Genomic DNA, 13051 nt, shown 5'->3' with positions numbered 1-13051 from the left:
TCGAATCAACGCAATATTAGTTAATACTAGCAGCATTTCGCTGTGCTGTCTGAATAGTGCTCGAATCAACGCAATATTAGTTAATACTATCAACATTTCGCTGTGCTGTCTGAATAGTGCTCGAATCAACGCAATATTAGTTAATACTATCAACATTTCGCTGTGCTGTCTGAATAGTGCTCGAATCAACGCAATATTAGTTAATACTAGCAGCATTTCGCTGTGCTGTCTGAATAGTGCTCGAATCAACGCAATATTAGTTAATACTAGCAACATTTCGCTGTGCTGTCTGAATAGTGCTCGAATCAACGCAATATTAGTTAATACTAGCAGCATTTCGCTGTGCTGTCTGAATAGTGCTCGAATCAACGCAATATTAGTTAATACTAGCAGCATTTCGCTGTGCTGTCTGAATAGTGCTCGAATCAACGCAATATTAGTTAATACTATCAACATTTCGCTGTGCTGTCTGAATAGTGCTCGAATCAAAGCAATATTAGTTAATACTATCAACATTTCGCTGTGCTGTCTGAATAGTGCTCGAATCAACGCAATATTAGTTAATACTAGCAGCATTTCGCTGTGCTGTCTGAATAGTGCTCGAATCAACGCAATATTAGTTAATACTAGCAACATTTCGCTGTGCTGTCTGAATAGTGCTCGAATCAACGCAATATTAGTTAATACTAGCAGCATTTCGCTGTGCTGTCTGAATAGTGCTCGAATCAACGCAATATTAGTTAATACTAGCAGCATTTCGCTGTGCTGTCTGAATAGTGCTCGAATCAACGCAATATTAGTTAATACTAGCAACATTTCGCTGTGCTGTCTGAATAGTGCTCGAATCAACGCAATATTAGTTAATACTAGCAACATTTCGCTGTGCTGTCTGAATAGTGCTCGAATCAACGCAATATTAGTTAATACTAGCAACATTTCGCTGTGCTGTCTGAATAGTGCTCGAATCAACGCAATATTAGTTAATACTAGCAACATTTCGCTGTGCTGTCTGAATAGTGCTCGAATCAACGCAATATTAGTTAATACTAGCAGCATTTCGCTGTGCTGTCTGAATAGTGCTCGAATCAACGCAATATTAGTTAATACTATCAACATTTCGCTGTGCTGTCTGAATAGTGCTCGAATCAACGCAATATTAGTTAATACTAGCAACATTTCGCTGTGCTGTCTGAATAGTGCTCGAATCAACGCAATATTAGTTAATACTAGCAGCATTTCGCTGTGCTGTCTGAATAGTGCTCGAATCAACGCAATATTAGTTAATACTATCAACATTTCGCTGTGCTGTCTGAATAGTGCTCGAATCAACGCAATATTAGTTAATACTAGCAGCATTTCGCTGTGCTGTCTGAATAGTGCTCGAATCAACGCAATATTAGTTAATACTATCAACATTTCGCTGTGCTGTCTGAATAGTGCTCGAATCAACGCAATATTAGTTAATACTATCAACATTTCGCTGTGCTGTCTGAATAGTGCTCGAATCAACGCAATATTAGTTAATACTAGCAGCATTTCGCTGTGCTGTCTGAATAGTGCTCGAATCAACGCAATATTAGTTAATACTAGCAACATTTCGCTGTGCTGTCTGAATAGTGCTCGAATCAACGCAATATTAGTTAATACTATCAACATTTCGCTGTGCTGTCTGAATAGTGCTCGAATCAACGCAATATTAGTTAATACTAGCAGCATTTCGCTGTGCTGTCTGAATAGTGCTCGAATCAACGCAATATTAGTTAATACTAGCAGCATTTCGCTGTGCTGTCTGAATAGTGCTCGAATCAACGCAATATTAGTTAATACTAGCAGCATTTCGCTGTGCTGTCTGAATAGTGCTCGAATCAACGCAATATTAGTTAATACTATCAACATTTCGCTGTGCTGTCTGAATAGTGCTCGAATCAACGCAATATTAGTTAATACTATCAACATTTCGCTGTGCTGTCTGAATAGTGCTCGAATCAACGCAATATTAGTTAATACTAGCAGCATTTCGCTGTGCTGTCTGAATAGTGCTCGAATCAACGCAATATTAGTTAATACTAGCAACATTTCGCTGTGCTGTCTGAATAGTGCTCGAATCAACGCAATATTAGTTAATACTAGCAGCATTTCGCTGTGCTGTCTGAATAGTGCTCGAATCAACGCAATATTAGTTAATACTAGCAGCATTTCGCTGTGCTGTCTGAATAGTGCTCGAATCAACGCAATATTAGTTAATACTATCAACATTTCGCTGTGCTGTCTGAATAGTGCTCGAATCAAAGCAATATTAGTTAATACTATCAACATTTCGCTGTGCTGTCTGAATAGTGCTCGAATCAACGCAATATTAGTTAATACTAGCAGCATTTCGCTGTGCTGTCTGAATAGTGCTCGAATCAACGCAATATTAGTTAATACTAGCAACATTTCGCTGTGCTGTCTGAATAGTGCTCGAATCAACGCAATATTAGTTAATACTAGCAGCATTTCGCTGTGCTGTCTGAATAGTGCTCGAATCAACGCAATATTAGTTAATACTAGCAGCATTTCGCTGTGCTGTCTGAATAGTGCTCGAATCAACGCAATATTAGTTAATACTAGCAACATTTCGCTGTGCTGTCTGAATAGTGCTCGAATCAACGCAATATTAGTTAATACTAGCAACATTTCGCTGTGCTGTCTGAATAGTGCTCGAATCAACGCAATATTAGTTAATACTAGCAACATTTCGCTGTGCTGTCTGAATAGTGCTCGAATCAACGCAATATTAGTTAATACTAGCAACATTTCGCTGTGCTGTCTGAATAGTGCTCGAATCAACGCAATATTAGTTAATACTAGCAGCATTTCGCTGTGCTGTCTGAATAGTGCTCGAATCAACGCAATATTAGTTAATACTATCAACATTTCGCTGTGCTGTCTGAATAGTGCTCGAATCAACGCAATATTAGTTAATACTAGCAACATTTCGCTGTGCTGTCTGAATAGTGCTCGAATCAACGCAATATTAGTTAATACTAGCAGCATTTCGCTGTGCTGTCTGAATAGTGCTCGAATCAACGCAATATTAGTTAATACTATCAACATTTCGCTGTGCTGTCTGAATAGTGCTCGAATCAACGCAATATTAGTTAATACTAGCAGCATTTCGCTGTGCTGTCTGAATAGTGCTCGAATCAACGCAATATTAGTTAATACTATCAACATTTCGCTGTGCTGTCTGAATAGTGCTCGAATCAACGCAATATTAGTTAATACTATCAACATTTCGCTGTGCTGTCTGAATAGTGCTCGAATCAACGCAATATTAGTTAATACTAGCAGCATTTCGCTGTGCTGTCTGAATAGTGCTCGAATCAACGCAATATTAGTTAATACTAGCAACATTTCGCTGTGCTGTCTGAATAGTGCTCGAATCAACGCAATATTAGTTAATACTATCAACATTTCGCTGTGCTGTCTGAATAGTGCTCGAATCAACGCAATATTAGTTAATACTAGCAGCATTTCGCTGTGCTGTCTGAATAGTGCTCGAATCAACGCAATATTAGTTAATACTAGCAACATTTCGCTGTGCTGTCTGAATAGTGCTCGAATCAACGCAATATTAGTTAATACTATCAACATTTCGCTGTGCTGTCTGAATAGTGCTCGAATCAACGCAATATTAGTTAATACTATCAACATTTCGCTGTGCTGTCTGAATAGTGCTCGAATCAACGCAATATTAGTTAATACTATCAACATTTCGCTGTGCTGTCTGAATAGTGCTCGAATCAACGCAATATTAGTTAATACTAGCAGCATTTCGCTGTGCTGTCTGAATAGTGCTCGAATCAACGCAATATTAGTTAATACTAGCAACATTTCGCTGTGCTGTCTGAATAGTGCTCGAATCAACGCAATATTAGTTAATACTATCAACATTTCGCTGTGCTGTCTGAATAGTGCTCGAATCAACGCAATATTAGTTAATACTATCAACATTTCGCTGTGCTGTCTGAATAGTGCTCGAATCAACGCAATATTAGCCACTTTCAATGTAACATACCGAAACAAAATTAACAATGCAAGACTTGGTATGCAAAACTATAAGATATTTTCTTATAGGCAGCTCTTATTGGTGTAGGATTCTATTTCATTGACATGCATGACTCAGCCCGTACTCTACACAGACTGGTGCGCCATTACCAAGCAGAGCTGCAGTAGGGCCGATATGCAAATTGCCATATATGGATCTGTGCCATTCACTTTGAACTGGACAGCATGAGCAGTCTCGACTAGATGCGCTTGTTTTGAGATTGAAGCGAGAGTTGCATGTAGCCGCCACTGCACATGTGTTCATATTCTTTGCTATTTAGTGAGTTATTAGCCCAGTCAACAATGGGGGAGTGGTTGCTTCCTACAAGAGAAAAACATTTTTGCATTTCTAGACAACTTTGAAAAGCAAGTCGAGTGAAGAGCTTTTTTTATGGCTTAAAGGGGCAGTGTTGTTTTTGAGACTGTCTTGAATAAGCTAAGTAGCCAATAGGCAGAGGGTAGCATAATTGATCTGATTCTCTGTAATAATGGTATGGGAATAATAATGAATTGTATTTTGTAAAGTGGTTTCTTGCATCAAACAACAACATTTGGATAAGCAGGGTAATGTCAAGCCCTGCATGTTTTTTTTCTTCATGGAATGTAGGCTTACATTGAACACCACACAGGCTGACTGATAGGACAGCTATTTCCATGTTAAAATGTTATGGGATGCATTTTCTCCTCAGTGTTCACAGTAAACTCGTGCCGGAAGTTGCACAGAATTTTCGTAATGTTCAAGTTTGCCCTCAGCATGCCTGAAATTTGCTCAGTGCCGAAAAAACATTAGAGGGAACATTGGGTCCAACTCAATACATTAGGAAGGTGTTCTTAATGTTTTGTACACTGTGTATATAAAACCAGACTAATCATGTTCACTGCACTGGGCCTTTAACCCATATCAAAATTGAAATTAATCTAAATTAATTACTGAAAATCATGCAATTAACCCGACTAATTTGTGTTGAATTTGATTGATGAAAGCACCGGACAGGGGAACTGAAATTCCCAAAGAGGCATCATCCACCATATTGCTTTAACCGATTCAGAGTTTTCAGATCAGTACAGATTTTGTCATGTGCCTTAGCAATGAAATGGATGTTGTTCTAGTAGTAAATCAATTTGGTCCCCCCCTCCCAAAGGACGATGAGAAGATGGCAGAGGATGAGAGGGCAAAGCGTCGCACTCACTTTCTCCTCAAACAGCAGCGGAAGATGGAGGAGGCACGGCTCCGCAAACTGCAGACGGAGGCTGAGAGCGAACAGAAACGAGACGAAGCCAGGTACAAACCATAGAGATGTACTAGTGAGCTGTTCCCAATGGCCACCTCTTTGAGAGCATGGGGAGAGCAAGTAGTCCATTTCCGAAATATTTAGTAAATAAATTGAAAAAGTGTGTAGTACCACCTACTGTAATGGAGTATGTATGGTCTGAACAGGTATAAAGCCAAGGTTGGTGAATTACTGCCACCTACAATTAAGGAATGTTTGCTTAGAAATATAATTATTGGCTGCCCCCTACTGCTGACCTGAATGGAATTACGTGATCCTTCCTTAACCCATAGCAAGTCATATTCACTTGAACACTACAAAATGGTGAACACTCTCCATGGCGCTTCCCATGCTGTCACAGAAGCAGCCATTGAGAAGAGCTCTCTAGTATCTCTATTATACAAACACATCAGTGGCTGGTAGGCCAAACATGGTTTCAGGCCCTGATACAGAACATATTCCATCATGGCGTGTGTGTATGTTGTGTCAGTGTGCAGGGATAAAGCAAGTGTGTGTGTGTGTTGTTTGTGAAGGCAAACATAAAACAGGTGTGTGTGTCTCTTTCCCCCCAGGCGTAAGGCAGAAGAGGGCCGTGTGAGGAAGGAGGAGGAGAAGGTGTTTGTGAAGGCAAACATAAAACAGGTGTGTGTGTCTCTTTCCCCCCAGGCGTAAGGCAGAAGAGGATCGTGTGAGGAAGGAGGAGGAGAAGGTGCGGAGGGAGCTGATCAAGCAGGAATACCTGAGGAGGAAGCAGCAGGAGCTGATAGAGGAGCAGGGTTTGGTTAAGCCCAGGTGTAAAGCTAGGAAGACCCGGCCTAAGTCCCTGCATCGTGGAGAGTCCTGCTCCGACACCGGCTTCTCCAAGGGATCCTCCACACGTAGGCCTACACTAAAACACTATAACCCAAACCAACCCTATCTCCCCTTTACAGTTTTGAACCTCCTCCCAGCTAATCTCATCCTCCCTCTAGTCTCTAACTAACCCTGTCTCACCCTATTCATGGGTTGCACATAGCGTCACCCCATTGTTATTGACGTTCTCTTGAGGACTGTTACGTTCTACTCAATGCATTTTCAATTAGCGCTGATGAAGATTTCACATTATAGTGGCTTGGAAACGCAATGCCATTACAAAAGCTGACAAATAATTAGTAGGGCGATGTCATGCCAAGACAGCTCGAAAATATTAGGAGCATCTCAGCACGTCTTCCCCCTCAGGAGGCTGGAAATATTTGGCATGGGCCCTCGGATCCTCAGAAAGTTGTACAGCTGCACCACCGAGAGAATCTTGACTGGCTGCATTACTGCTTGGTATGGCAAATGCACCGCCCTTGACCGCAAAGCACTACAGAGGGCGGTGCAGACAGCTGTACCACACCAAAATGTGGAAAAAGTCAAGGGGTGCGAACACTTTCTGAAGGCACTGTACATGCCTTCTGTCCCTATGAGCCATGAAACAAACATGATACAGACATCTGGTACAGTGATTTCAGAAAGTATTCATACCCCTTGACTTATTCCACATTTTGTTGTTACAGCCTGGATTCAACATAGATGAAATATACTTTTTTCAGCCATCTACATACAATACCCCATAATGACAAAGTGAAAATATGTTTTTAGAAAAAAAATTTTTGGTACATTTATTGAAAATGAAATATAGAAATATGTCAGTTACATAAGTATTCACACTTCTACTTTGTAGAAGCACCTTTGGCAGCGATTACAGCTGTGAGTCTTTCTGGGTAAGTCTCTAAGAGCTTTCCACACCTGGATTGTGAAACATTATCCTATTATTATTATCTGTCAAATTGATCATTTTTGGACGACCATTTGCAGGTGTTAACATAGATTTTCAAGTAGATTTAAGTCAAAACTGTTCCTCGGCCACTCAGGAACATTCAGTGTCTTCTTGGTAAGCAAGCCCAGTCTAGATTTGTTCTTGTGTTTTTAGGTTATTGTCCTGCTGAAAGGTGAATTTCCTCTTGGATTTTGCCTGTGCTTAGCTCCATTCCGTTTCTTTTTCAGTCCACTTTATCCTGAAAAACTCCCCAGTCCTTAACGATTACAAGCATACTCATAACATGATGCAGCAACCACTATGCTTGAAAATATGGAGAGTGGTACTCAGTCGTGGATGCATGTTTTGAAATATTTGTATTCTGTACAGGCTTTTTTTTTTCACTCTGTCAATTAGGTTAATAGGTTAATTAATTAATATTAATTAATGTTAATGTTAATATTGTGGAGTAACCGCAATGTTGTTGTTCCATCCTCAGTTTTCTCCTATCACAGCCAATAAACTCTGTCAATCTTTTAAAGTCACCATTGGCCTCATGGTGAAATCCCTGAGCAGTATCCTTCCTTTCTGGCAACGGAGTTAGGAAGGACACCTGTATTTTTGTTGTGACTAGGTGTATTGATACACCATCCAAAGTGTAATTAGTAACGTCACCATGCTCAAAGCGATTTTCAATGTCTGCTTTTTGTTTTACCCATCGACCAATAGACTGAGGGAACTTACAAATAATTGTATGTGTGTGGTACAGAGATGCAAATATTATAATTCTGAACTTATTTAGGCTTGCCATAACAAAGGGGTTGAATACTTACTGACTCAAAACATTTCTTCACTTTCCTCTTTGTCTGTTGATACTACTGACGTGTGAGTAACAAGAGGTAGGGAAAATGGAGAACTGTTTGCCAAATATATTTTCCAAAATTGTATGTGTTAGTCATGCACATCCCCAATTTTATTTCGTAGTTAGCTCCTTAGCTAAAGCGCCATTATGACTAAGGTAGTTAGTACAGCGTTTAGTCAACTAAGCGAGAACACTTTCTTGTCCACACATGCTTTGATCTCTGCAACGGAAGTAGTAGGCGCAAGTACCCTGACGACTCACACTAAATTATTCCACAGCTCTGTCATTCACTTCAAGGAACTAACATCCGTGGATTAGCAGGCCTATGTTAATTAATCAGTTATTGATCTGTCCTCTTGACATACAGTGCCTTCAGAAGTATTTACACACATTGACTTTTTCCACATTTTATGTTACAGACGAATTTTAAATGGATTAAATTGAGATTTTGTCACTGATCTACACACAATACCCCATGATGTCAAAGTGGAATTATGTTTTTAGAAATGTTTACAAATTAAGTAAAAATTTAAAGCTAAAATGTCTTCAGTCAATAAGTTCAACCCTGTTGTTATGGCAAGCCTAAATACAATGCATTTGGAAAGTATTCAGACCCCTTCAGTTTTTCCACATTTTGTTACCTTATTCTAAAAAATACTAATCAACCTACACACAACACCCCATAATGGCAAAGCGAAAACAGGTTTTTTAGAAATGTTTGCAAAAACAAATTTACATAAGTATTCAGACCCTTTGCTATGAGACTCGAAATTGAGCTCAGGTGCATCCTGTTTCCATTTATCATCCTTGAGATGTTTTCTACAACTTGATTGGAGTCCACCTGTGGTAAATTCTATTAATTGGACATGATTTGGAAAGGCACACACCTGTCTATAGAAGGTCCCACAGTTGACAATGCATGTCACAGCAAAATCCAAGCCATGAGGTCGAAGGAATTGTCCATAGAGCACAGAGACAGGATTGTGTCGAGGCACAGATCTGGGGAAGGGTACCAAAAAATGTCTGCAGCATTGAAGATCCCTAAGAACACAATGGCCTCAATCATTCTTAAATGGAAGAAGTGTGGAACCACCAAGTCTCTTCCTAGAGCTGGCCGCCTGTCCAAACCAAGCAATCAGGGGAGAAGTGCCTTGGTCAGGGAGGTGACCAAGAACCCGATGGTCACTCTGACAGAGCTCCAGAGTTATTCTGTGGAGATGGGAGAACCTTCCAGAAGGACAACCATCTCTGCAGCACTCCACCAATCAGGCCTTTATGGTTGAGTAGCCAGACGGAAGCCACTCCTCAGTCACAGGCACATGACAGCCCGCTTGAAGTTTGCCAAAAGGCACCTAAAGTACAGAGAGATCCTTGATGAAAACCTCAGACCGGGGCGAAGGTTCACATTCCAACAGGACAGCGACCCTAAGCACACACCCAAGACAACATAGGAGTGGCTTCGGGACAAGTCTTTGAATGTCCTTGAGTTGCCCAGACTTGAACCCGATCGAACATCTCAAATCCAATTTTATTTGTCACATACACATTTTTTGCAGATGTTATTGCGGGTGAAGCGAAATGGAGAGACCTGAAAATAGCTGTGCAGCGACACTCCCCATCCAACCTGACAGCGCTTGAGAGGATCTGCAGAGAAGAACGGGAGAATCTCCCCGAATACAGATGTGCCAAGCTTGTAGCGTCATACCTAAGAATCAAGGCTTTAATCGCTGCCAAAGGTGCTTCAACAAAGTACTGAGTAAAGGATCTGAATACATATGTAAATGTGATATTTCCGTTTTTATTTTTAACAAATGTGAAAAGTTTTTAAAAACTTTGTCATTATGGGGTATTGTGTGTAGATTAAGGGGGGGAAACCATTTAATCAATTTTAGAATAAGGCTGTAACGTAACAAAATGTGGACAAAGTCAAGGGGTCTGAATACTTTCTGTATGCACTGTACTTTCAGGAGTAAAATGTGCTTACCCATTCACATAATAATGCAGTAATAGTGTTTAACATGATTTTTAAATGATTACCACATCGCTGTACAATACATACAATTATCTGTAAGTTCCCCCAATCGAGCAGTGAATTTCAAGCACAGATTCAAGCACAAAAACCAGGGAGGTTTTCCAATGGTTTGCAAAGAAGAACAACTATTGGTAGATATAACTATTGGGATATTCAATGTCTGATAGGTAAATAAAAAAAACAATCAGCATGGTGCAGTTATTAATTACTCTACAAAGATACAGGCGCCCTTCCTAACAGGATTTCACCAGAGTTTAATGGCTGTGATAGGAGATAATTGAGGATGGATCATTGTAGTTACTCCACAATACAAACAAAAATTACAGAATGAAAACAAGTAAGCCTCTACAGAAAAAAATATTCCAAAACATGTACCTGTTTTCAATAAGGAATACAAAGCGTTAACACATTACTGAATACCACTCTATATATTGTCAGCATGTTGGTGGCTGCATCATGTTATGTGTATGCTTGTCATCGGCAAGGACTTGTTTTTTAGGATAAAAATAAGCAAAATAGAGCTAAGCTCAGGCAAAATCCTAGAGGAAAACTAGGTTCAGTCTGCTTCCATCAGACACTGGGGAGACAAATTCATCTTTCAGCATGACAATTACCTAAAACACAAGGCCAAATATACACTGCAGTTGCTTACCAAGACAACATTGAATGTTCCGGAGTGACCTAGTTACAGTTTTGACTTAAATCAGTTTGAAAATGTAGGGCAAGAATTGAAAATGCTTGTCAACAACCAACTTGACAGAGCTTGAATAATATGTTAAAGAATAATGAGAAATATTTTACAATCTAGGTGTGAAAGCTCTTAGAGACATGCGTAGAAAAGACTCACAGCTGTAATTGCTGCGAATGGTGATTCTAACATGCATTGTCTCAGGGGGTTGAATAATTATCTAATCAAGATGTTATTTTCCATTTAATAAAAAATAAAAAATCTTTCACTTTGACAGAGTATTTTGTGTAGATCGTTGACAACAAAAAATGACAAATACATTTTAATTCCATTTTGTAACTTTCTGAAGGCACTGTAGCTGTATGATTCTAACAGTAGTCTGCTATTGGTGTGGTCATGTCAAAAGTCCTTCCTCCCAATTAAGTTTCTAAGTGAAAATTGCCAGAACTATCTGAGATGCCCAAAATATGGCCTGTTGTGGAATCGCCCAGTAGGAAATGCCTTTGTCATTGGGATGTCGGCAGATTGAATTTAGATGCTACCTAAGATTGCGGGGAGAGCACCAGATTTTGGCTAGCTAACTGCTAGGTATTTTTGACAAACTTTTGTAGCTAATGGCAACATTGCCTCGGTCTAAAGTAAATTTGACTACATCATAATGATGACAAAGTTGTTTCGTACTAATTATTTGCGTACTTTAGCAATGCCATGGTATTTCCAAACTACTATAGTGTAATTTAGACACTAAACAATCATTAGCCCCTGTTGAGAATGATTGGGCACCACTTGACTTTCGGGAGTCACTATTGCTGAGAACGTCTTGAGAACGTTCATAACAATGGCCTACTAATTCCAGGGTTTTTCTTTATTTTTACTATAAAATCATTGTAGAATAGTGAAGACATCAAAACTATGAAATAACACATTGAATCATGTAGTAAGCAAAAAAGTGTTAATCAAATTTGAGTTTCTTCAAAGTAGCCACTTTGCCTTGATGACAGCTTTGCATGCTCTTGGTATTCTCTCAACCAGCTTCATGGAGGTAGTCACCTGTAATGCATTTCAATTAACAGGTGTGCCTTGCTAATTTGTGTAATTCCTTCCCTTCTTAATGCGTTTGAGACAATCAGTTGTGTAGGGGTGGTATACAGAAGATGGCCCTATTTGGTAAAAGACCAAGTCCATATTATGGCAAGAACACATCAAATGAGCAAAGAGAAACAGTCCATCCTTACTTTAAGACATGAAGGTCAGTCAATCCGGAAAATGTCAAGAACTTTGAATGTTTCTTTAAGTGCAGTCACAAAAACATCCAGCGCTATGATGAAACTGGCTCTCATGAGGACCGCCACAAGAAAGGAAGACCCAGCGTTACAGTGCCTTGCGAAAGTATTCGGCCCCCTTGAACTTTGCGACCTTTTGCCACATTTCCGGCTTCAAACATAAAGATATAAAACGGTATTTTTTTGTGAAGAATCAACAACAAGTGGGACACAATCATGAAGTGGAACGACATTTATTGGATATTTCAAACCTTTTTAACAAATCAAAAACTGAAAAATTGGGCGTGCAAAATTATTCAGCCCCCTTAAGTTAATACTTTGTAGCGCCACCTTTTGCTGTGATTACAGCTGTAAGTTGCTTGGGGTATGTCTCTATCAGTTTTGCACATCGAGAGACTGAAATTCTTTCCCATTCCTCCTTGCAAAACAGCTCGAGCTCAGTGAGGTTGGATGGAGAGCATTTGTGAACAGCAGTTTTCAGTTCTTTCCACAGATTCTCGATTGGATTCAGGTCTGGACTTTGACTTGGCCATTCTAACACCTGGATATGTTTATTTTTGAACCATTCCATTGTAGATTTTGCTTTATGTTTTGGATCATTGTCTTGTTGGAAGACAAATCTCCGTCCCAGTCTCAGGTCTTTTGCAGACTCCATCAGGTTTTCTTCCAGAATGGTCCTGTATTTGGCTCCATCCATCTTCCCATCAATTTGAACCATCTTCCCTGTCCCTGCTGAAGAAAAGCAGGCCCAAACCATGATGCTGCCACCACCATGTTTGACAGTGAGGATGGTGTGTTGCTTTTACGCCAAACATAACGTTTTGCATTGTTGCCAAAAAGTTACATTTTCGTTTCATCTGACCAGAGCACCTTCTTCCACATGTTTGGTGTGACTCCCAGGTGGCTTGTGGCAAACTTTAAACGACACTTTTTATGGATATCTTTAAGAAATGGCTTTCTTCTTGCCACTCTTCCATAAAGGCCAGATTTGTGCAATATACGACTGATTGTTGTCCTATGGACAGAGTCTCCCACCTCAGCTGTAG

General features: G+C 39.8%; 1 protein-coding gene across 4 annotated transcripts in view; it reads left to right on the top strand.

The window, feature by feature from the left end:
- The window catches only part of LOC109882972 (calmodulin-regulated spectrin-associated protein 1-B), a 102794-nt gene that overhangs the window by 69758 nt on the left and 19985 nt on the right, over window positions 1-13051 (top strand). For all 4 annotated transcript variants that reach the window (XR_004204982.1, XR_004204981.1, XM_031802755.1 and 1 more), the window contains exons 13-14: window positions 5232-5371; window positions 6027-6238. Coding sequence is in view for 2 of the 4 variants with exons in the window: in XM_031802755.1 (XP_031658615.1) it covers window positions 5232-5371; window positions 6027-6238 (352 nt within the window). In the remaining 2 variants the exon portion in view is untranslated. The remainder of the gene's footprint in view (window positions 1-5231; window positions 5372-6026; window positions 6239-13051) is intronic.

Source organism: Oncorhynchus kisutch, linkage group LG23, assembly GCF_002021735.2.
Source record: "Oncorhynchus kisutch isolate 150728-3 linkage group LG23, Okis_V2, whole genome shotgun sequence".
Classification (NCBI taxonomy): domain Eukaryota; kingdom Metazoa; phylum Chordata; class Actinopteri; order Salmoniformes; family Salmonidae; genus Oncorhynchus; species Oncorhynchus kisutch.
Note: the sequence above shows the minus strand (reverse complement) of the source record. Positions and strands in the feature narration are given on the sequence as shown.